Source organism: Naegleria fowleri (assembly GCF_008403515.1).
Source record: "Naegleria fowleri strain ATCC 30894 chromosome Unknown tig34, whole genome shotgun sequence".
Classification (NCBI taxonomy): Eukaryota; Heterolobosea; class Eutetramitea; order Acrasida; family Naegleriidae; genus Naegleria; species Naegleria fowleri.
This window is the reverse complement of record NW_025407966.1, coordinates 287,346-309,900: the sequence shown is the minus strand read 5'-3', so window position 1 is coordinate 309,900 and position 22,555 is coordinate 287,346. Positions and strand designations below refer to the sequence as shown.

The 22,555-nt window shown below is 35.4% G+C and overlaps 15 protein-coding genes across 15 annotated transcripts; 6 read left to right on the top strand and 9 right to left on the bottom strand.

Moving 5' to 3' along the window:
• Positions 1-296: 296 nt before the first annotated feature.
• On the bottom strand, positions 297-626 carry FDP41_003468 (uncharacterized protein; the record flags this gene model as incomplete). Its single annotated transcript, XM_044706775.1, has 1 exon — positions 297-626. One exon carries the CDS (start codon positions 624-626, stop codon positions 297-299), a length of 330 nt encoding a protein of 109 aa, XP_044562189.1.
• A 102-nt stretch (positions 627-728) lies between these two features.
• Positions 729-1,283, bottom strand: FDP41_003467 (uncharacterized protein; the record flags this gene model as incomplete). The annotated part of the gene is made up of 1 exon (XM_044706774.1): positions 729-1,283. One exon carries the CDS (start codon positions 1,281-1,283, stop codon positions 729-731), a length of 555 nt encoding a protein of 184 aa, XP_044562188.1.
• Positions 1,284-1,408: 125 nt separating this feature from the next.
• On the bottom strand, positions 1,409-1,696 carry FDP41_003466 (uncharacterized protein; the record flags this gene model as incomplete). The annotated part of the gene is made up of 1 exon (XM_044706773.1): positions 1,409-1,696. One exon carries the CDS (start codon positions 1,694-1,696, stop codon positions 1,409-1,411), a length of 288 nt encoding a protein of 95 aa, XP_044562187.1.
• A 287-nt stretch (positions 1,697-1,983) lies between these two features.
• On the bottom strand, positions 1,984-7,538 carry FDP41_003465 (uncharacterized protein; the record flags this gene model as incomplete). Its single annotated transcript, XM_044706772.1, has 4 exons — positions 1,984-3,586; positions 3,635-6,022; positions 6,089-6,510; positions 6,582-7,538. The coding sequence occupies 4 exons, from the start codon at positions 7,536-7,538 to the stop codon at positions 1,984-1,986; spliced, it is 5,370 nt and encodes a 1,789-aa protein (XP_044562186.1).
• A 114-nt stretch (positions 7,539-7,652) lies between these two features.
• Positions 7,653-8,567, bottom strand: FDP41_003464 (uncharacterized protein; the record flags this gene model as incomplete). Its single annotated transcript, XM_044706771.1, has 1 exon — positions 7,653-8,567. The coding sequence occupies one exon, from the start codon at positions 8,565-8,567 to the stop codon at positions 7,653-7,655; it is 915 nt and encodes a 304-aa protein (XP_044562185.1).
• Positions 8,568-8,736: 169 nt separating this feature from the next.
• Positions 8,737-10,257, bottom strand: FDP41_003463 (uncharacterized protein; the record flags this gene model as incomplete). The annotated part of the gene is made up of 1 exon (XM_044706770.1): positions 8,737-10,257. The coding sequence occupies one exon, from the start codon at positions 10,255-10,257 to the stop codon at positions 8,737-8,739; it is 1,521 nt and encodes a 506-aa protein (XP_044562184.1).
• Positions 10,258-11,449: 1,192 nt separating this feature from the next.
• FDP41_003462 (uncharacterized protein) lies at positions 11,450-12,148 on the top strand (the record flags this gene model as incomplete). Its single annotated transcript, XM_044706769.1, has 1 exon — positions 11,450-12,148. One exon carries the CDS (start codon positions 11,450-11,452, stop codon positions 12,146-12,148), a length of 699 nt encoding a protein of 232 aa, XP_044562183.1.
• A 10-nt stretch (positions 12,149-12,158) lies between these two features.
• On the bottom strand, positions 12,159-13,634 carry FDP41_003461 (uncharacterized protein; the record flags this gene model as incomplete). Its single annotated transcript, XM_044706768.1, has 2 exons — positions 12,159-12,287; positions 12,345-13,634. 2 exons carry the CDS (start codon positions 13,632-13,634, stop codon positions 12,159-12,161), a joined length of 1,419 nt encoding a protein of 472 aa, XP_044562182.1.
• Positions 13,635-13,842: 208 nt separating this feature from the next.
• FDP41_003460 (uncharacterized protein) lies at positions 13,843-15,256 on the top strand (the record flags this gene model as incomplete). Its single annotated transcript, XM_044706767.1, has 3 exons — positions 13,843-13,990; positions 14,241-14,718; positions 14,779-15,256. 3 exons carry the CDS (start codon positions 13,843-13,845, stop codon positions 15,254-15,256), a joined length of 1,104 nt encoding a protein of 367 aa, XP_044562181.1.
• A 632-nt stretch (positions 15,257-15,888) lies between these two features.
• Positions 15,889-16,980, top strand: FDP41_003459 (uncharacterized protein; the record flags this gene model as incomplete). Its single annotated transcript, XM_044706765.1, has 1 exon — positions 15,889-16,980. The coding sequence occupies one exon, from the start codon at positions 15,889-15,891 to the stop codon at positions 16,978-16,980; it is 1,092 nt and encodes a 363-aa protein (XP_044562180.1).
• Positions 16,981-17,000: 20 nt separating this feature from the next.
• On the top strand, positions 17,001-17,327 carry FDP41_003458 (uncharacterized protein; the record flags this gene model as incomplete). The annotated part of the gene is made up of 1 exon (XM_044706764.1): positions 17,001-17,327. One exon carries the CDS (start codon positions 17,001-17,003, stop codon positions 17,325-17,327), a length of 327 nt encoding a protein of 108 aa, XP_044562179.1.
• Positions 17,328-17,463: 136 nt separating this feature from the next.
• On the bottom strand, positions 17,464-18,807 carry FDP41_003457 (uncharacterized protein; the record flags this gene model as incomplete). The annotated part of the gene is made up of 1 exon (XM_044706763.1): positions 17,464-18,807. One exon carries the CDS (start codon positions 18,805-18,807, stop codon positions 17,464-17,466), a length of 1,344 nt encoding a protein of 447 aa, XP_044562178.1.
• Positions 18,808-18,982: 175 nt separating this feature from the next.
• Positions 18,983-19,838, top strand: FDP41_003456 (uncharacterized protein; the record flags this gene model as incomplete). The annotated part of the gene is made up of 2 exons (XM_044706762.1): positions 18,983-19,143; positions 19,286-19,838. The coding sequence occupies 2 exons, from the start codon at positions 18,983-18,985 to the stop codon at positions 19,836-19,838; spliced, it is 714 nt and encodes a 237-aa protein (XP_044562177.1).
• An 86-nt stretch (positions 19,839-19,924) lies between these two features.
• FDP41_003455 (uncharacterized protein) lies at positions 19,925-21,554 on the bottom strand (the record flags this gene model as incomplete). Its single annotated transcript, XM_044706761.1, has 3 exons — positions 19,925-20,700; positions 20,851-21,337; positions 21,489-21,554. The coding sequence occupies 3 exons, from the start codon at positions 21,552-21,554 to the stop codon at positions 19,925-19,927; spliced, it is 1,329 nt and encodes a 442-aa protein (XP_044562176.1).
• A 232-nt stretch (positions 21,555-21,786) lies between these two features.
• FDP41_003454 (uncharacterized protein) lies at positions 21,787-22,480 on the top strand (the record flags this gene model as incomplete). The annotated part of the gene is made up of 3 exons (XM_044706760.1): positions 21,787-21,799; positions 21,901-21,950; positions 22,025-22,480. 3 exons carry the CDS (start codon positions 21,787-21,789, stop codon positions 22,478-22,480), a joined length of 519 nt encoding a protein of 172 aa, XP_044562175.1.
• Positions 22,481-22,555: the final 75 nt, after the last annotated feature.

The following is a 22,555-nucleotide window of genomic DNA, read 5'->3' as shown; positions in this document are numbered from 1 at the left end:
ACAATGTTCGATGGTGTCACAATAAAAGGGACTGTGTGGTGTATTTCTCAAACACAGAATTCATTGCACATTGAGAAACTTTACCATCGAGTGAGAGGAAAAAAACAGGTGCCACTCTTGTTTTCTCTTTGTGGTTCAGCAAAACTCTTGAGGGAGTCAAATTCTTGAATATATCAACATTCATCTTCTGTGGGTCTATTAAGACCACTTGCAAATTCTTTTTGATTGAAACTTGCACAATAATGGCCCTAACTGGTAAATTATCTTCTTCAGACACATAGATGCATTTCGACTCGTCATGTAATAGAGTCACTATTTGAAATAATTCTTGCACCTACCAAGGATGCAATATCTGGATAATGTTCTTCAGTTGGTATTTTGAGAACACTTGGATTCTTTTCCTCTCTTTTCACAGGACAAAAGTTACTATGGAAATCGTAACTATCTGAACCAACATCTCTTGTCTTAATAAATGTAAGAAACAAATCCTTCAAAACACCTTTCACTTCAGTGACAAGGACAATATGTTTTTCGTGGTTTAAATCAAAGAGAGGAAGAATCGCTTCGGAAAAGTTTTTCAAAGCCTTTTTAAAGGTGACATCTGGTTTGAATAGCAGTTTAGCCATCGCTCTGATGTGCTCTTCGATTAACTGCAAGTGTTTGGAGATTGCTTTATCTTGTGTAGTAATTCCGCTCCTTAAATAAGGAAATCTGTCTCAAGCAATTCTTCAATGTCGTTCTGAGGATCTAGTGTAGTGGAATTCTCTTTCGAATTGTACATATTTGGTGTTTGGTATGGGTATAATCATGAACTGATCATTCAAGAACTCCAACATTCTTTTCTTGGATTCTACAAATTCAACTTGGCCATTGACAGGTTTCTCGTTGGGAGTATCATCGAATTTGTAATCAAAGAAATCTGAGAGATACTTTCTGAATGTCTTTTCGAATTTTTGTCTCTTCTTTTTACTCAAACAACCAAGGAACTCTTTAGATGCCTTTTCTTCGTTAATGGTAATTCCTCCAAAACAATAACAGAATGTTTTGGGATTTCTCTGAATGTCCTTGTCTGCAAAGATTCTTCCCATCAATTCAAAGTAATCCGTTGGAAATTCTGATATCATGTTATTTGGAAAGATCAAAATTCGATCGGAAAGTTTTCCTGCTTTCAAAGCCAATCGTTCAAAGATTTTGCTGTGAGAACCACTATTCAAACCTGGAACATCCATCAATTCACAATTCAATTCTTTGAGGAAAGGAAGAGGGGCCTTCACCTTAATCATCTTGATGCGAAAGAGATCTTTGTCTGTGGCTCTCTGTTGGAGTGTTGTCAAAGCATTGAAGAAATCTCCTAGCACAATATTGAATTCGTTTTCACACTTTAGTAGAAGGTGAATAATAGTGTTGGTTATTTCATCATCATCTTCACCATCAGATGAAGCATAAACCGTAATGATGTTAATAGGTTTGTTTCTGGAGAAAAATCTTGTCCATTAGACAAGTCTTCCAAAGAGTTGAAAGTTTTCTTTTCCACAGTACTACAAGATGATTCTTGAGTCTCGTCATCATTCTCTTCATCCTCATCATCTTCATCATCGTCATCATGGTCGTCTTGATTGTCCTCCTCATCATCTTTTGATTCAATGTACTTGTGTCGTTCTTCAACTTCTTTTTGATTACACAACACAGTCTGCATGTTCGAATCTTCTCATCCTCCTCGTAAGCTTTTTCGTGAATAACCTTGGTTTCCTTGTCAAGTTTATCAATGCCGGAGTCCTTCTGCATTCCTTTGCGAAATTGTTGGCTGTTTTTTTTAAGTTGGATGTTCAGTGATGCTGATTCTTGCAAGGTTTATGCTTTGCAAAGCAGTTTTCAAAAAATTTTGTTCGAGCATTTCTCCAAATGATCACCTTTCAGTCTCAGCACACATTACAATACATCACTCTTAAGATTGTTAATAGAACTTGTTTTGGATTCACACATTTACTTCTTTTTACCAGACTGCTGTTTGGGAGGTTCTTTTGGTTTGAGACTCTCTTGAATTTGATGCAAATAATCCCAAAATTTTGTATTAGATGGATCCAATCGAATGGCTTTTTGAATCATCTTCAATGCAGCATCAGGAATACCACTCTCAAACGCAAAGGATGATAATGTGAAAAAGAGTTCAGATTCCGTTGGCATGAATTGTTTTTCTGCAAATAACACTTCTTCAGCTGGTCCCCAATCCTCTTTTGCATAATACACCCAGTACATGTTCAAACGTGATAATGGTTGGTCAGGTTCAAGCTTCATGGCGAGTTGGAATGCGTTTCCTGCTTCCTCTAAATTTCCAAGAATATATTGCAATTTGCCATACATGAGATAGAGTGGCGCTGATTCGTTGTTAATATTGATTGCATTCTTTGCATATTCAATTCCACTCTTTGCAATAGCAGTGTTATCTTTCTTGGTGTCTGAAATGCACATCATCAAGCAAATATAACACAATTTAGCATTAGCTACAAAATGATTATTCAAATCATTGGTCTGTTTTGAAATCACCGAGCAACAATCAAGGCAATACTTGGCCATATTGTACTTGCGTTGATTCATAAAAAGCTCAGAAAGGGTGAACCATCCATATAAATTTGATGGATCTTTTTTGATTGCATTAGAGAATAATTTCATGACCTTATCCATACTCTCTCCTTTCGCAAGAATACACTTTCCAAGTAGTGAAAATAATGTTGCTTCAACCTTGGCCGAGACGTCTTTGAATCGTTCCATCAACTTTTTCATTTCACCCATACACTTGGTGTATTCTCCATTTTGAATAAGTTGTTCTAAAGATGCTACATGTATTGCAATTTCAGAGTCACCGCTACTTGCATTTTCATATATATTTAAATAACCTCGTAAGAGAGAGATTGCTACCTTATTAATAGATTTTTCTTTCTTGAGAATAGACATGGTATGTGTGCATGAAGCAAGTAATCTTAATATTTTTGGATTACTTGGATCTAACATCATTGCTTTTTGAGTCATTGATAGAGCATGTTTGAGTGTAACCAAAGCATTGTGATAGTATGGAGCAGATCCCATGGCATAGTACATGGATGCAATGTTAATCAATCTATCAATAACAGCAAGCTTATCCTCAGGAAATAATTCTGTAGTTAATCTGGAAATAGAATTCTCCATAAGTTGGGTCGTTAGTTGTGAAATAGCTCCTGAATTTGTGGATGAAGTTGGAATTTCACTAACTTCAAATTTTGATTTGCTCTTCTTTGTCTTTTTCTTTTGGTCCAACGAGGATGCAACGAATTGATATTCAAGAGTAATTTGAGACAACAGATCCCATAATTTAGGCTCATATGGATGCAAATAAATAACTCTGCAAATGGAGTTTCTTGCTTTCTCATATTCTCCATAACTTGCATAAATGATGCTTTCTAACTTGACTGTTTCTAAATTCACACCGACTTGTCTTGTTTTCAATGTTCTGATCACATTTAGTGCAGGTTCAGGGTTTTTAGGCTCCATCACGACACACAGGGAGGCTAAGCTATGATAGGCCTCGAAGTGATCTGGAAACTGTTTAATACTACGAAGATGAAGGTGAGTATTAGAACACTAAATTAAATGTACATACCATTTTTCGAAAACTTCCTTGGCTTTTTTGTGATCCTTTTGTTGATAGTAAACCCGTCCAAGCAAATTATACAGCTCAATGAGTCGTTTTTCGAGTGGCTCACCACTTTTGATCTTTTTGAGAATATTGTCAATGGCTGAATTAATACTCTTGATAGAAAATGAAAAATCAGATGCAAAGCAACTGGTGACAGCTGATCCCATGACAATGCCCATATCTTCAGAGCTATATTTCCTACATAATTCGAACACGGAGCTGGCTTCATTAAATCTTTGAAGTTTGCATAATACTCGTGCTTTGTTAATTCTTGCAAGATATAACATATTTTCTATGGAATAAAGGTTTGATTCATCGAAGGCCACAGATTGGCTGTTCTCAAGATAACCTTTTTGTTGTGAATCATGAGCAGTACTTTTAGTCTTAATCTGATGATCAAGAAGTAATCCTTCACACTTGTTATATGCCTCTAGGGACTTATCAAAATGTTGTTGCATCTCTAACGCGACGCCCAATATGTTCCATGCTGCATAATCGTTTGAGCTGAATTGACAGTATTTCATGATAGATTGAACTGCTTCAATAGGATCATTTGTTAAAAGTGATGCATATGCAAGACCAATATAAGAAGGAGCAATGTTCTCTAAGGTGGTTGCATGTTTAAAATCTTCTTTCGCTCTGAAAATACCCTCTCTGTTTGGAACATTTTCATTGATGAGTGCTAATCCCACCCAAGCAACGGTGCTCTCTGGATAAATGGCCTGTGCCTTCAAAAAAGCTTTTCTTGCGAGTTTAAGATTTGATTTTGTGAGATAGAGAGCTCCCAAGTTATTCCAAGCATCATAATTCTTGTTATCAATTTGGACCGCTCTAATAAAACAATGTTGTCTTACAACATGGTTGTCTGACAAAATTCCCAACAAATTCCAATAATTACTATTGGTAGGATTAAGAGTGAGAGCCTTCTTAATGTGTTCCAGAGCTTGAGCTGTTAAATCGTCAATGCTTTGTAATCTTCCAGATGAAATAATATTAAATATTTGATTAAGTTTCGAAACTGTCAGGTCATACCATGGATCACTATCGTTCTCATCAAAGGAAAGATACTTTTCATAAGATTTAGAGGCCTCTTGTAAGTAATCTAATTTGGTTTTCAAGTTACTATTAAAATGATCAGTATAAAGCTTGTCTTCATCTTTAAAAGTATCTCTGTAAGACAAAATAGCTTCGATAATATTCTTTTCTGGCAATAAGTTCATAAATGTTTGAATATCTCCTAGAGACTTCCATAAACTTCTCATGATTGAACCAAATCCCTTACTAATACCATATATAAGAACACATTGTGCTTTGATTAACTGATGAGCACATTGTGTAAATAGACCATCAGCATATAATGTTTTTGCAACTTTGAAAAGTACATCTGAGATGCCTTGATACGCAACAGAATACTTCTCATCGATGGAAATCACTTTTTCATAAATTTCTCTACTGTTGTCAAACTCGCTCAACTGGAACTTAATATACGCTGATTGTACTAGTGAAAATACTAAAGTAGGGTTGATCTCAATTGCTCTGGAAAAGGCCTTTAGAGCAGCTAAATATTTTCCTTCTCTCTTATAACTTTCTCCAAGTCCTTCCCAACAAAGAGCATCTTGTGGAGATACTCGAAGAGCATGTTGAAACGAAAGAATGGATTGATCCAAAAGGTTTTGTGACTGTTGATAAAACCCAAGCTTGCTCCACGCCCATCCAGCTCTATTGTTTCTTGTGGTCGCATCTTTAAACAAACTTGCAGCAAGGGTGAGAAGTCCTTTCCCAATATAAATATCTCCAAGGTTGACTCCTGCTTCCTCCTCTAATGGATTGAGAGTTACGGCTTTCTTGTAACATTTGATACATCTATCTTCGTCTTTTTCGATATGTTGATAATATAATCCTAAAAAGGTATAATTACTAGAGAAAGTAGGATTGAGTTTTGCAGATTGTAAAAAGTAAGTATAGCAATACTGCTTGTCGGCTCTAAATTTCTCATTCCAATCCCAGTAAACTTTTCCTAATCTAAAGTAATACAAATAATTATTTGGATTAACTTCAATGGCATTTTTGATATATCGTATTGCTGCCTCGAAGTCCTTGTCCAAATAACAGAACCACCCAGTTTGACAGAGAGTTAAGTTATCTTGAGGGTTAATTTGAATGGCTCTGACATAGTATTCTCTCGATTTTGATAGATTGCCTCTTTGATATTCAATATCAGCAATTCCTTTAATAGACTCCAAATGATTAGGGTCAGCCATTAGAATTTCATTGAAAATTTGTTCTGCTTCGTTGAGAGATCCAACTTTTTGCAAAGAGATGGCCTGTAGCACTTTCAGCTTGCTTGTGAACCTGTGTTAAACAAATAAAAACATAACAAGACTGTTAAACATTACAATGCATAGATGTTAAACTTACTTCTTGAGTGAGGCCTTGGTTGTCAATTCTCTCTCTTGAATGATAGCTAGCCCTTTTCTGGCAATCTCAGATGCGTTTTTGTACTTTTCTAATTGTAAATAGAGTTCTGTCTGAAGAATCCAACCTTGAATGAAGTAAGGAATCAAGCCAAGTCCTCTCTGCAATAATACCATTAATTCATCCTCTATTTTGTCGCTCTTTACATTTTCTTTGGCCAATAACTCATAGAGCTTGATGTAGGATAATCCTTCGTGTGGGAACAAGTATAACATTCGTTTAGTTAGAGGCTTTTCTGCATAATTTTCATCAAATATTTGATAGTCATCTTCTTCATTGATCAAGAAAAGCTGTTCTATTGCTTTAAAGTAGTTCTTGTGCATTTTCAAAGCCTCTTTGCAGACTGACGAAAGAGATTGTTTGATCTATTAATGGAGTTATTTGTAAAAAGCAAAATATTAAATTACAAAATTGTACAATATAATTATTCACTTACTTTTGTCACTATTGTCTTGTCCTCAACAAGTTTCAACCTCTGTTGTGATCTATTGATAATCATGTCAAATATATAAAAATCACAATAAATATCCTTCTCTTTGCAAAAAGATAAAATCTCATAAAGCCTCTTGTCAACGTTGGTTTCCACATTTTGAGACAAGAATTGTTGAGATGTTTCATCTTTCCAGCTCGACTTAAGTTCTTCTCTCTTGTTAAGAGGTAATAACTCAAGATCAGAAGGCAACAATTTTTCGAGCTCTTTTTCACTCAGCTTCTTCTTTTCTTTCAAAAGTTTCTTCTTTTGCTTGTCTTTCAATTCATCTATTTGTTCTTGAATCTGCTTGTCTAGCAAAATGTCAATCTGCTTCTTTTCATTGTATTGATCAATAAATAGTAAATCAAGCATGTGGTTATAACCTAAAAATCGATCCGATGAAGATTCCTTCTTTCCTTTCAAGGTGATCATGTCCTGAACTAGTGCTTCGAATTTTCCAATGTATTGACCTAAATCGCTTTCCGAGGTACTTCTCACATATTGACCAAACAATTTATAATATTTCAATAAATTATTGTACCACTTGTCTTCATCCTTGCTCTTCAATAATTGATTTAATTTTTCATAAATACCTAAAAGTTTCTTTTTCAAGGCTTGATCTTGACCATTCTGATATTGCTGTTTTTGCTCATATAGTTCGGATAAACCCATCAGAGGTTGTTCACTGTCTTTTTGCAAGGTAATCGCTTTCTCATAGGCTTGCTCAGCCTGCACGAATTGCTCGTCCAAGTGTTCCGAAGCGTACAGCTTTCCTAAACAAAAGCCAGCATAAAGAAACATGTTGAAATTTGTTGGATCAATTTTAATAGCCTTCTTTAACTCGCTGAGTGCTTCCTTGTAATCTTGTTTCGCGATACACTCCTTGATGATGCGAGCATGTTCTTTGATTTGTTTGGACATTTTTTTATGCGTGAATTTTACAATCATTCTTGTTTTGCTCGAACATCCATATATATATTATTATTGACAAAAATTGATGAATTATTATCATCACTCGAACACATTCCCTTCTCTTCACACCAAAGTTGTCCTTATGAGGGTGTTTTCTTTTATAAAATGTTGAAAATCATCGTACGAATTTAATTCGACAAACTCTTTCACATGCTCCTTCCATTCGTTGTGGCTCAAATCATGAACTCTTTGTCGAATTAAATTCACAAAATCTGATGAATCTCTAATAGATTCATTCTCTTTGCACAAACTGTTCTTCAAAGTTACTAGAAAATCAGTATGAGATCTGGAATGTCTATATTCAGGTTTCTTTTCTGGCATTTTCAAATATCTTTCCATCCATTCACTATTCATGTCCCATAGAAATGATGTATGATGTACCCATCGTTGAGATTTTCCTCCAGTCACATATTGGGCATTTCCACCAAACTTTTTACCTCCATAGAAAATATAATCATTTTCTCGCAATTTGAAATTCAAACTTGGAGGGAAAATTGGATTATAAAAACCATAGGTCCATGACATAATCTCTTCTGGATATGCTTTATATTGGATTTCATGGTCATGTTCTCTTTCTATAATTTTTCTCGTTAAATTTGGGTCAAAACTTGAATATTTCAAAAATTGATGTGATCCAACAATTGACACAAATATGGTTTTGTCATCAACAAGTACCGTTCCACCTCCAGAAAATCTTTTCACTATCGGAACCTTATCTAGTGTCGTATTCTCTGTGAAGACCAACTTTTCAACATTTCCACTGCTTCCCATAATAATACTTTTTTCAGGAGTTCCTTCATTGGTAAGGATGTAAATATTTTCCTTATTACTATCGCATCTCATGATACTTTCTTCTAATCGCAACATATCATAGATTGGATATTGTTTGTTCCGTAGAAAAATCATTCGGAAGAGAGATTTCACTGGTTGTTGGAATTGATGCAGTGGCATGACGTGAGAAAGTGTGTTGGGCTGCATTTTTTTTGGATTTCAATTTTGAAGTTTGAGGATTTCAAAATGATTGACTGAGAGGTAAATATCCTATCTTAAATCATGCATGCAATCAAAATAGGTCCTAATGATTTCATAAGTCTATGAAATGTCAATAAATTGTTTGAAACGAGTTCAACATTTACTTAGTGTACAATTATCTCTTCTTTTTTTGTGTTCGATCATTATGTTCAGAAATCTCTGGACTTGATTTTCGTTTTGTCGTGGAGGTACTGCTTGGAGGCGACATGTTATTGGAATCTGTCAAGACATGATTACTTGTGGACGTTGAAGATGTGTTTTGATTTTTCACACCTCCTATTTGTGAAAGGTTGTGAGAAATATTGTATCGTTTCAATTCATTTTCTAATTCTGCATAGAGAGCAGCACTTGATTGTTGTTGCTGCTGTGGAGTATTCGGTGTGGACGAAATGGGAGAAGGAGGTATTCCATTCATTCCAACACCACCTTGATTCTTTGAACTACGTACAATGGATATTCCTTCTTGTAGTAATTCCTCCATCGTTTCTTCTTTTAAAATGAAATAGAGTTTCATGGTTGTTGTTGCATTTAAATTCATTCCATTGTTGTTGTTGTTGTTGTTGAGGATGGTACCATTTATGGATTTAAAGTTATTGCTGTTGGCAGAGATGTTGGTTATTGTCGTCGTCGTAGTAGTAGTGGGCGTAACCGGAGTTGATGTTACGGACATGTTTGATGGAACCACATGTTGTTGTTGTTGTGACGAGTTCATGACCATGTTGTTGTTGTTGTTCTGATTTTGAAGAGGAGGTGATGAAGAGGGTCGTAAAGAGAGGGACGACGATGATGTCATTTGATTCTTGACACCACTCACCTGAAATTGTGAAGGTAAATTATTATTGGGAGGAGAAGATGTGGTGGTTGGAGGTGTTGGCGTGAATCGATTTTGTTGTTGTGAATGATGATTGTTGTTTCCATTAGAAGTCACAGCTGTGACGATGGAAGGGTTCATTGAAAATTCGGCCGTTGTTGTTGTTGTATTTGGTATTCCCATGTTATTGTTATTTGAATTTAATTGTTGTTGTAACTGTTGTAATTGCTGTTTGACTTGCATGCTATTGCCATTCGACATGATTTGCGAGATGAGTAATTGCAAAGATCGGTTGTCCAAGTTCATTAATTGTTGTGGTGTCTTGATGGAATTGCCATTATTGGTGTTGTTGTTATTGGTTAGATTAGTGGTTGTGGAATATTGAAGAGAGAGAGAATTGGCATTTCCATTCACCAACATACTTCCATTGTTGGGCAGGTTCTTATTCATGGACATCATGGAAGCCAAGATGCTTTGCATATCAACAACAGAATGATTCATGGGCGTGGGATTGATGTTTGACTTTTCAAATTGTTGTTGTTGGAGTTGTTGATTCGATGCTATGGCTGTTGTTGCTGAAACCAGTCCAGCATGTTGAAGCAAGTGATGATGAGAATTTGGTGCACTCGTATTGATGCTACTGGACTGTTGCTGCTGATGTGAGTGTTGTTGTTGTAGTGGTTGTTGCAGTGGTTGTTGCAGTGGTAGTTGTTGCGGATTCATCATCAACATCATTCCATTCCGCCGAGAGGCTTGATGAAGAGAAGAAGGAGGCTGCGAAGAAGATGTGGTGGACGTTGGTGTTGAACTGATTGAAGGGGACATATTCTTTTGTTGTTCTGATGGTGGATATCTGTTGTTGTTGTTGTTGCTGTTTTGAGAGAGGGTGGTGGTGGTGGTGGTGGTGGTGGTGGTGGTTGTTGAAGTTGTTGTTGCTGCGAAGAAAGCCACAGGTGTTTCCAATCGAGAGAGGGTTTCTGGACAAATTTGGTCTATTTGGATTTTAGGATATTGATGATGATTGTGCTGTTCGAATTCCTTTGTCGACGAATAGGTGTCAAAATGGTTGTTGTGGTTTTGTGGTTTTGTGGTTTTGTGGTTGTTGTGTTTTGAAATTAGTAGTGTACTAATATACTTCTTTGACGGTAAGTGGACTGACTCAGAGTGAAGCTTCTGTGGCGATGACGACGACAACAATCACGCTTGTCAACAACGAGTCGAATGGAAGGTTGCTATGCTTTTGAGCGAAATCAAAAAACTTCTCTCGCCAAGGAAACTTAACGGCAAGAGCTGAAATTCTTGAGTGCCACACGTTGTGATGATGATGGTGAGGATGACAAGTGTTGGGTTTGTGTTTTGAATCTCTTCGATTGTTGATGACCACAAAGACAACAATTAATGCACAACTCTATCTCTCTCTTTAGAGGCCAAGTTCGAAAAGAATCTGAAGCGAGAGAGAAATGTGTACGTGTGGCAGCGACGGAGTGTGTGAGCGACAACAGTGCTGTTTTTTTGAAGGATGATGCTTGTTTGTTTCTGGCTTTCAATGATGAAATATTAAATTGCTCCTAACTATGAATGGAAAGTCTTCGCGAAAATAAGCAAAAGAGGTCAATTTGAATGGTCCAAGTCAAGGCAATATGGCAAGGATGGGTTGAGGAAGGAAAGATTATGAGGTAATAGTATGGAATGAAGATATGTTGTGTTGTATAGGATACCAACCAAGAAAAACGTTTTTAACAAATTTTCTGAGGAGAGTTTTGAAATAAAGTCCATTCACTGCAGGTTTGGCTGATGTTGATCCATCTGACTTGTTTGAGATGGTCAGTTCCCAATTTGAAATTATGAAGACTCAAAAAGTAACATTGATATCACTTTGCCAGCAACACACAAAAGATCTCTGATTAGAGTGAGATAATCACACTAGTTTTGAGTCGTGATTGATACAAAAGTATGTATTTGTAATGTCATCAAAAAGAAATGCAAACACTCCAAAACAAATTCAAAATTCCAAAAAATGCTTCGAACAACAAACAAGAGAAAGAAAAAAGTTTTTGTGGATTACTCGAAACGAAAAAAGCAACGATATTTTCTCATAGAATTTATTCCTCTTTCATCTTATCATGATCCGAATAGTCTCGCAAAAAAGATACAAAATCATGAATTTGAAAAATCATTTATTCCGAGTACAATTACTTCCGATCTTTTTCTTAAACAGCTTCAACAAATTATTGAAGAATGGTTTGGATTATACAGCTTGGCTCACTCTATGTTTTCAAGATTTTACCAAAAATTTATTTACTTTAATGAAAAGACAGGATTAGCAATTTTAGCTTGTCCTTGGAAATTGGCTCCTATTATGTCCACCGCTCTTTCTTTGATTAAAGTTCCCACAAACAAAGAGATTTTTATTGTGAGAACGATATTTACCTCTGGATCTATTAAGAAATGTAAGAGAGGAGCTGCACAATATCAAATGAAATGGATCAATGAAAAAGGGGCTCTTGTAAATAATATTGAACCAATAGATGCAAACGTCACACTTTTGTCTTTCAATGAACAACCAACTAATGATGCTGACGATGAGAATGCAATGAATATTTCAGAGTCTTCAACTAGAGATGAATATGAGGAGCCTCAAACGGATCGATTTATCACACTGTCTACAGGAGAGACAATCACCAATTTTATTCAATTGTATCTCAAGACAAAATAAAGAAATGCATTCAAATGAAGCAAAATAAGGCTGTTCCTCCTTTTTCATATCTCGAGGATATAGGCATTCCTCCCTGTGAAACGGGAGTTCGACACACAGGACATGTTTGATTTCCTGTTTGAACCCACTCACTGATGCACTGTTAAAAAATTGAAAAAGTGAGCTCACATCATCATCATCATTAAACAAAACTTACCTGTTCACAAAAAACATGTTGACATTGGAGCCTGACTGGCCTTTCATAGTTTTGAAGGCAAATACTACATTCATGATGCTCACCCAGCTCTGAAACTTCACTTGACGATAAACGTTTTCCATAGGGGCATGTTGGAGAAAATAAATTCTTGCAGGAGATAAAAAGTTCAAAAAGAATAGTCAATAAACTTCCAAGTTTGAATCCAGCATAAATAACAATCGTTATGATTGCAAATACTTGATTGTAATTGTTCAATAAATATCTAATCCAAATATTGGGAGGTAATGAAATTCTGTACAGTTGAAAAAGAACTTCAGAGACAGCCAAAATCCTTCCGATATGTATCTGTTTTAACATGGGAGGAAGTATTAAAACGATTATTGTCTTAACAATCATTCCAGCAAGTTTGATAATGCTATCTATCAAAAATACATAGAACAAACAATCCCAAAAAGTGTCAATCACTGATCCCTTGTCCAGCTCTGGAATTGTGAAATAGAATAGATGCCAAATTTTGTCCTTGTAAAAGAACAAAAAGATAAATCCAATAGAAAGTAACAAAAGAATTGTCTGAAAGATGACAACAAATATCTTTCGTGCTTGTTTGAGTGCCACTTGTTCCTTAATTCTGATATCACTGTTTATGCTTGTTGTCGATAGCCAAATAAACAGTAATACACCAATATAATGCCAATACATGAGCACCATAAATGGTAAAACAACCATTGGTAAAACTCTAAATGTAAACAAGGATAGGTCATGCAAATTAATTCGAATCGATCGTTGATTAGCATTATTTTGTTGTGGAGGTGTGATACTGTTATTATTATTGGGATCAATAGTATTGGTGTCTGTAGTTGGATTGTTCGTTGTTGTTGGTGTTTGTTGTGTGGTCAATCTTCCGGATAGAGTGAATTGATTATTATTATTTCTGAACCGATTCAACAAGTCGAGTATATTTCTTCCATCCAACTGAATTGATGCAAGATATCCTGCTGTAACCCCTCTATTATTGTTGTTGTTGATAGAGTCTTGATTCGGTTGTTGTCGAGTTTCGGAAGTTGTTGTATTATTATTATTCGGGAGGATTGGGTGCGAATCACTCACTTGTTCTTCTGAAAAATCATCATTAGTTGATGATGTATGTTGTTGTCCTTGTTGGTGCTGTGAGAGCAAGTCATGATTCAAAAGTCTTGCGTCTCCAACATTCTCTAATGGGTGATGATGGTCTTCTTCGTGATCGTGCTGCTGGACAGTAGGGTAGTGTGATGCACTATTATTCGACGACATTTTTTTGAATGACGAAGTTCCAACAATGGTCTAATTGCAAAGAATCACCTCAGCACGGAGGTCTCCGGAAGTGAATAAAGGCACAATGTTGATGATGATGATGTACAAGTGAAATACGCAGAGATTCTCTGAGATGACAATAAGATATCTTTGGTTCTCATCAATGATATTAAATTTAAATTTATTTTAAAAAAAACCAAACAAAAAAATGTTCAAAAAAGCCTTGTCTTCCTCCGTGTTGCGTCATTCATCCATTGTTCAACCAAAGAACCTTGCAAATACTCATAGCAGATTCTTCTCATCAAACCAAATCTGCCAAAAGACTACCGCTACATTGTTCCCTGGTCATGGTATTGGTATGTTGATTTGTATATATGGTTGGAGGATGTTGTGTACATTCTCCGGTTGGTTTGGAAAATTGTTCAATCATTTTGATGTTTTTAATAATTTGGATGTTGTTGTAATTTCGATGAAAATCTTGGATTGTCTACAATGGCTATTTATATTTCAACATACATTTATTCTGATGATGGTTGGATGGATGGAACGAATACAACAAATTAATATTCTTAATGATCATGAACAAAATCATGATCAACAACATAGGTCCTGAAATTTCTCAAGCTGTTGCCAAGATTCTTGATGCTGCTGGAGCTGATATTGAATGGGAAACTTACGACATTGGTATTCCACAACCTGGAAGTATTGAGTTGATTTCTCCTGAAGCTCTTGCCAGCGTTAGAAAGAACAAGGTGGGTTTGAAGGGACCTTTGGCTACACCAATTGGCAAAGGATACAGATCATTGAACATCACTTTGAGACAAGCTTTGGAACTTTATGCCAACGTCAGACCAGCCGTCAGCATTCCTGCTATTAAGACAGGATATCCACACGTTGACGTTGTTGTGGTTAGAGAAAATACCGAGGGAGAATATTCTGGTTTAGAACACGAAGTAGTTCCTGGCGTTGTTGAATCTTTGAAGGTTATCACTCAAAAGTCATCTATGCGTATTGCTGAATATGCTTTCAAATATGCTTCTGAAAATAAGCGAAAGAAAGTTACCAGTGTTCACAAGGCTAACATGTAAGTTTAATTGCTTGTGACTGCTTTTTGTGAAACAAAATTATGATTTCTGAACAACAGCATGAAAATGAGTGATGGTCTTTTCTTGGAATGCTGCAGAGAAGTAGCCAAGAAGTATCCACACATTAAGTATGAGGAAGTTATTGTCGATGCTTGTTGCATGAAGTTAGTTCGTTATCCTCAAGAATTCGATGTTTGTGTCACACCAAACTTGTATGGTGATATTTTGTCTGATCTGTGTGCTGGTTTGATTGGTGGTCTAGGTTTGACACCAAGTGGTAACTTTGGTGAACATGCCAGCGTTTTTGAAGCTGTTCACGGAACTGCTCCTGATATTGCTGGTCAAGACAAGGCAAACCCAACTGCTTTGTTGTTGAGTGCTTTAATGATGTTGAGACATTTGCACATGTTTGATGTCGCTGATCGTATTGAAAAGAGTGTAATGAAGGTACTCTCTGAAGGAAAGGTTTTGACAGGCGATTTGGGTGGTACTGCTAAATGCTCTGAATACACCAACGAAATTATTAAGAATCTCTAAATGCATACAAACATGTGAAAGTTTTCAATAAATATTTATGTGGTTTTAAAATTGAAAATGCCAATAAATTAGGAGGACAAAAATGGTTTTCCGGTGTCAAATAATTGCCACCGGTGTGCAAGAATCGAAGGGTAGATTGAATCTCTCCAGAAAACCATTTTTTCTGCGTCCCAGCCTGCTAATTGTCGTGCGTTTATGCTTGTCGTGATTGCTGAACTTAGGTTTTCCATAAATAGACTTTGGAAGAATGGAGATCATTCCTAATATTCAAACCATAACTTGAGAATAATAATCTCGTCACAATAATCAACTACGTCGTTCGTCAATAATGCTCTTGGCTAAGTCGTAGTGTAAAAACTTACAAAATTCTTAAAAAAGAAGAAAAGGACCGGCCAACAAAAACCCCTAAAAAAAGGGACCGGTCACACTGCGGCTTAGCTTTTTTGCTTTACGAACCTTTGAAACTCTCCAACCAGCAGTGCTTTAACTCTATTGTGTTTTATGAAAATAATCAACTATACATCTTAAGACGAAACTAAATGTTATGTTTGAACACTGAATTCATTTTGAATGGTTCTTCATAACGAGTTGAGAAGAATATTAGATCCTATTAGATCTTCCAATCAAAAAAAATGAACAACAACTCCAAGCAAGACGAAGCCTCCTCTTCGTCTTCTTCTTCATCATCATTGGCTCCGAACACACTTTTCAATATACGAGAATTGGCTGAAATGGCTGTTTATGCTTCACTTGTTGGAGGATTATTTGGAGGAATAAGAGGGTTCTTACAAATTAGAAAAGCTCACATTCCGACTTCTACATTGGAAAAGATGAGAACGAATATGTTTTATCGAATACAGCTACAACAACAACAGCAAGAATTTACTCAAGTAGAAAAGGAAAATGAATTCAATCCCAATAAGAGTCAACAGTCGGAAAAGCAATACGACCCAAAGACTGCTCGTGTGGATAGAAAACATGTTATTTTAGGATATGTATTTCATCAACTAATACGAAATGCAACAAATGCTGGAATTTTTGCTTTTACATTTTCTTTAGCTGATTTGAGTTTGAGAAATTTCAATATATTTAATCCTATTAGATATGTGAACGACGACGATGATGACGAAAAATCGAAAACCTCTCTACATTCGTCGTCAAACAAAATTTTGCAAAAAATCCACGATTATTCAGAGAAAATTTACAAAATGACCTTAACAGATGAACAAATAGAGATCATTGAAAAATCTGAGGCTATCAAGCAGAGATTAAATCAACTGAATTTACTGCACAAGCCATTGGCAGGAGCTTTCGCTGGAGGTGTTTTCGGATTGTTGGCCTCGGTGCCTAATTTATTTTTGGGAATTGGAACCATGTCATCTGCGATCTCAATATCTACGTCGTCATTTGCTTATGGATTACTTTTTGGAGCATTATCAGCAGTATTCATTTTACCCCTTCAGAGTTTTTACATTGTTGAACGATTGAATAGATACAATGCAGTGGATAAAAAACAAGTAGAGGCCTCAAAAGAGCTACTAACATCTAAGGAGAAAGTGCGCAAAGTAATCAATGTTTCATCGGATTCAGAACAGACAAAGATGATACATCAATTTGTTCAAAACGAACAAAATTTCTTGAACGAATTGGAGAAAATTTCAGAAAAGATTGGAAAGATGAAATCATTAGAAGAAGCTGACTCACCTAATAAAGACCAGCAATAACATCAGTGACAGTCAAAAAAATGTCTTCAATCAAAGATTTGATTGCGAATTACAAGGTTAGCTCGGTTCTCAACAAAAACAGCAAAGAGTTCGGAAAGCAACACTTGTTTGACGGAAACGACGAAACATGTTGGAATAGCCATCAAGGCAAACCACAATACATTTATTTAGAATTTAAACAGCCAGTGAATATTGCAAAAGTTCACATGATATTTCAGGGTGGATTTGTCGGAAAAGATTGTCAATTTTTAATAGCCAATGGTAATGAAGAGCTTACCTACCATTCTTCTTTTTATCCCGATGATTCGAGTGTGGAACAGGTATGCAATTATTATTTCGTAATTTAATATGTGAATTAATCTGAACAAATATTTTTCAATATTATTGTCGTTTCAGGTGTTTGAATTAGGAGCAACGTTGGATAAGCTAAAAATTGTGTTTGAAGACAGTACAGACTTTTACGGAAGGGTGACGTTATATAAATTAGATTTTAGTTAAATTGAAATTACTTTTTTGAGACTTTTTTCCTTCGTTTTCTTGCTTTTTGGATTTTTCAACCTTTTTGTCGCTCTTAGTTTCCGAATGTTTGTCTTGCTTTTTAGGTTGTGTTGAGTGGTTTGTTTCTACTTTCTTTGCAGATACGTCTGATTTCTTTTCTGAATTCTTGCTTTTTTCGGAGCTATGCTTCTTCTCTTCTGCCTTGTGTTTACTTTCGTCTTTTTTATCTTTCTTTGTTGACAGCTCAGGTTTGTCTTGTTTCTTTTGCGTGTCAGCTTTCTTTTCAGACTTCTCTTCCTTATTATCTTTCTGTTTGCTCTCGTTGGACGATTTCTTGTCATCCTTTTTGTGTGACTTTTCCTCTAAAGGAACTTTTTGTGTGACCTCTTTCTTTTGAGATTTTTCATGTTTCTTGTCGTCCTTGTTTTCTGTAGCATGCTTCTTTTCGTTTGATTTAGTTTTCTTCTCCTCCTTCTTGTCCTTTCTCGTCTTTTGAGGCACATTTTCTTCTGAATATCCATCTGGCTTGAAAATATTTTTTGAAACTTGATTTGAGAATTCTGCTCGTTGCTTCACACTGGCTTTGTATATTTTGCTCTGTCTTTCCTTCTCTTTCATAGCATCAAATTTTGGCATTTCAATTCCTTGTTCAATTCTATAAAATCCATCAATATGGCTATTTCTTAATAGGTGATCATCAGAATTAATTGACGTAAACAGTGGCACAATTGATGACTTGGAACTATCCTCTCTAGTCACGGTAATTCCTGATTCTGAATCAAGAACTAACTGTTTCTCTCCAAAACCAGAAATGTTTTGTAATTTCTTTTTAACTTCCTCAACAGTAAATCCCTGCGGTATCTCGATAACGAATAATTTACTGTCTGAAATGTCTTCATATGAAATAATAGGTTCCTGTTCGACATGAGTTAAATCTGTTGGAAGTGCCAAAGTGAACTCTTCATCCCTCATTAGCTCCTCTTCCGCAGTAGGAGAGGATGAGGATTGGTTTTCCTCTTCTGGCATTCGAGTATCTTCTTCAATGACTTGCTCGTCATCGTCTTGTTCACTTTCCGACTTTTTTTCTTCGTCATCCTCTGATTCCTCCTTTTGAACCTTCTTCTTTTTCTTTTTTGGCTCTACTTTGTCTTCGGAAGCCTCTTTCTTTTTCTTTGGTTTTTCTTTATTGCTATCCTTGGAAGTCTTTTTTTTCTTCTTTAATTTTTCAGATGGTTCCTCCTGTTCCTCTTCGGATTCCATGTGTTTGAGTGATTCTTCTTCATTATCACTCTTATCATCGTCAATCATCTGTTGTTTTCTTTTGCTCATTTTTTTTGAACTCGTTTTCAAAGGTTTGGCAGAACGAAAAGGCATGGACGAAGTCATTCATTTAGAAAGACAAAGCAAAGTATCAACCATGAGGTCCTGAACAGACGGCTAGTTGTTCCAACGATCATTCCTTTTCTAATCCGTTCATTCTTGATGATCCTTCAAATTTGAAAAAATGTCTTCGGGTTACTCCTTGTTGGGTCTAGTGGCTGATTTTGCCATGATTGTTGGACCTTGTGTGGGTTATATGGATCAAATTCGAACTATTCGCAATAAAAGATCAAGTGGAGGATTTAGTAAATTTATAAGTTTGATTTTATTGATTGCCAATATTCTGTAGGTGTTGTTTGGTTTGATTTTGCTTTTTTGCAATACGAGGATTTCGGATTGTATTACATTCAAAATATTATTGATTTGTTTGATGTACGATGGAAATAATCATTGACAATAATATTGGATGATCCTTTTCATTGAGCAGTCGTTGTTTCTTTAGATATTACAAGGAATTCGATAATGTATTGCTCTATCAATCCATTCTCATGATTGCTTGCCAATTAATATTGATTTTTGTTTGTATCCGATTTCCATCTTCGGAGACAGGTTCAATTTTCTCTCATCCAATCAAAAGCTTCTGGAATTGGACTGATTTCTTGAGCTATTTCATTTTCTTGGTCTTCTTCACTGTTTGTACTGGTGTCATTTCTTTCATTTTGCATCCAATGCTTCAAGAATTATACACTGAAATGCTTGGAACAGTTGCTTTATTTACTGAAGCTGTGTTAGCTGTTCCTCAAGTGATTAGAAATTGGCAAACTGGATCAGCAGATGGATTGAGTTGGGTATTATTGGGCACTTTCTTTTTGGGAGACTCCTACAAGACTGTTTACTTCTATCTCAAGAATCAACCTTTTCAGTTTGCGTTGTGTGGTTCATTCCAGCTTTTCATTGATTTTGTGTTAGCTTTCCAAATGCTAAGAGATCAACAATCAAAGAAGAAGCAACAACCACGTGGAGGATTGTTGGGATATTAAATCTCTACGTTCAGGATATTTCAATTGCATTTAAAACGTGTAATTCCCAAACTAATAAGTTGCTCAAGTACTGCTTGACTAGTAGATTATTTCTCAACACAGATAAAATCTCCTTGATTAGGAAATGTGAAATTGCAATCTAATTGTACTTGTTTGGCCTCTTGATTGAGTTGACGAGTAATAATTGCTCTATTGCTTTCGGAAAATATGGTTGTGAAAGTTGGTTTGATATGGGTGATGACAACTTTCAAAGTTGAGAGAGAAGGATTACCCTTTAAGCTTTTAAGTTCGAGCAATAGTTGAATTAAATCCTTTGGGCGAAGATGTCCATACAAAGAGCTATCGGGCACATCATTAGAAAAGCTGACCTCAATTAATATTGCTGCGAGTTTTGTAATGTCCACACTATTCCAAACATCTGTCACTTTGGAACGCCAATCACAACTTGTTCCAGTATTAGGACCTGTGTCAGAAAAATAAACAAGTTGCACATTGGCTGTCTCAAACAAGAATGCTGATGATGTCACTTCATGGCAAAGAGGAAATATTTTTACCGTTGTGTCAGAAAAATGGTAACTACCTGGGGATGGTAATTGTCGAATGTCATTTGAGTTTTTGTCAAATTTGTTATTGGTCATGTAAAGTAAATCGCTGACATAATATTTGTTTCCAAAATTAATTGTTTGATACTGATACCAATTTGTTAATTGTGGAATATTTGGCCAAATTACATTATTGAATACGCTTGAATTTAAGACATTAGCTACTTCTTGAGATGCTACAATACTCTTACTTTTAGGTAATATGGAGTAGTTAGCATTAAAATAAGATCCTTCTGGAGAAGAAATTGCCAAACCAGCCACTGATTATTCAAGAAGGTTGTTTCAAAATTATTAATATTTAACAATTTTCAAATATTCACCAATCATTATTTCAAATGTTAAATGTGTAAATCAATATTATTATTATGATTAGTAACATATGTGTGACCAATGAAATCAGAAAAACTCACCATGATCCAAATGAGAATGTCCAATGAAATATCCCAAAATATATTGTTTCATAATATATCCTGACAAGCTCATATAGTATTGTCTCTTGTCTTCTGGATTTTTTGAAAGCTCTGCCAAATCCACATCTGCCAACCATCCTGGTAATCCTGGAAATAAAGCTTTGAAAAATGTTAAATTCAACTTTTCATTCATTGTAAACTTGATCAATCCACTCATCATGGTGCCAGCATCCAAACTAATAAAATTTCCTTCACTCGTATTGGTTCTCAATAAAACACTTGTCAAATCAGATTCAATCATTCCACCTTCAGCTCCTAATATCGCCACTCCAAAGGTACAATGATTACTCAACATGTCTTTAATACTCTCCGAAATGTTTGGTTGTTGTTGATTGTTAATGGCAATCGGAATGGTTACGGCTAAAACAAAACCAACAACAATACAAAATATAATAAATAGACAAATAATGAGAATAAGTCTTGATCGCTGTGGCAGAAATGAATTTTTGAATTTCATACACAATGATTATTTTGAAGAAATAACATTTTACAAAATTCGGAATTGGATATCAAGATTCACACAAATGTAACAACAATAATACTCCACGAAATGTTCATATTCTATCATATTCACATACCCATTCCATTCGTCTCTTCTCGGCAAGATATTGAACATCTTGCAACAAGGAGTCTTGATGGTCCATTTTTTTGAATATCAATTTTTAATTAAATATCATAATAATATTAATAAATAAATTCAATTTTTAATTAAATATCATAATAATAATAATATTAATTAATTTAATTATATTCATCATGATATTAGAACTTTCAGAGCTATTTTACTCCATAGAGTAGGTCTCACACTTATTGCAATCCATGCTGTTCGAATGGTACATGCCATGAAATTCAGAACGTTGTGAAATTAAGAAAAAAATGCTTGATGTGGGTATGTTCAAAGAATTCATTTCGGAAAACATACAAAATGAATGCTCGTGTTGATGTGTCGAGCTGCGAATATAGTTTTGGCAATTTCATTGTGTGGACTAGTTGCACTGTTTATTACTCCTGTGGATTCTCATACATCCCGATTTAAATACGTATGTGAAAATTCTGAAAATTAATAGATTAGAATTTTGGAATTAATTTTAAAATTGTTTGGAATGACAAATAGTTTGCGAATCGAGATCCCATGGAAATTATTTACAGAATTAAAAAAGAAGAAGAATTACTGGCGATCAAGGATGAATCTTCGATGAAAAATAATGTCACATCAAAACTACAACAACACAACGCTCGAACTACTTCTATTGTGCCACATTCGAGACTGGAAAATACAAATAACCAATTAATGATTTTAAGGGATCCTGTCATTTCCAATCCCTCATGGTTAGTTCATGTGACACCTCTCTCCTCTCCTGTAAATTCTACCAATATGGTTGTTCATATATTGACTAATTCATTGATGGGAAAGATGTTTCAATACATGATTAAGACATTTGAGAAAGTAAGGAAAGAAAGAAATCAGCAGTCGATTGCTACTGTGTTACCCATGACCAAAGTTGTTAATCAAGTATCACCACAAATACTGAACACAAAATCCTTACTTGACCCTTCTCAAGTGAAATAGAAATTGCATGATGTTTTTGGAATTTTTCATGAGCTCATCCATCAGCAAGAGGCAAGCAAGGAATGCATTTGTGGT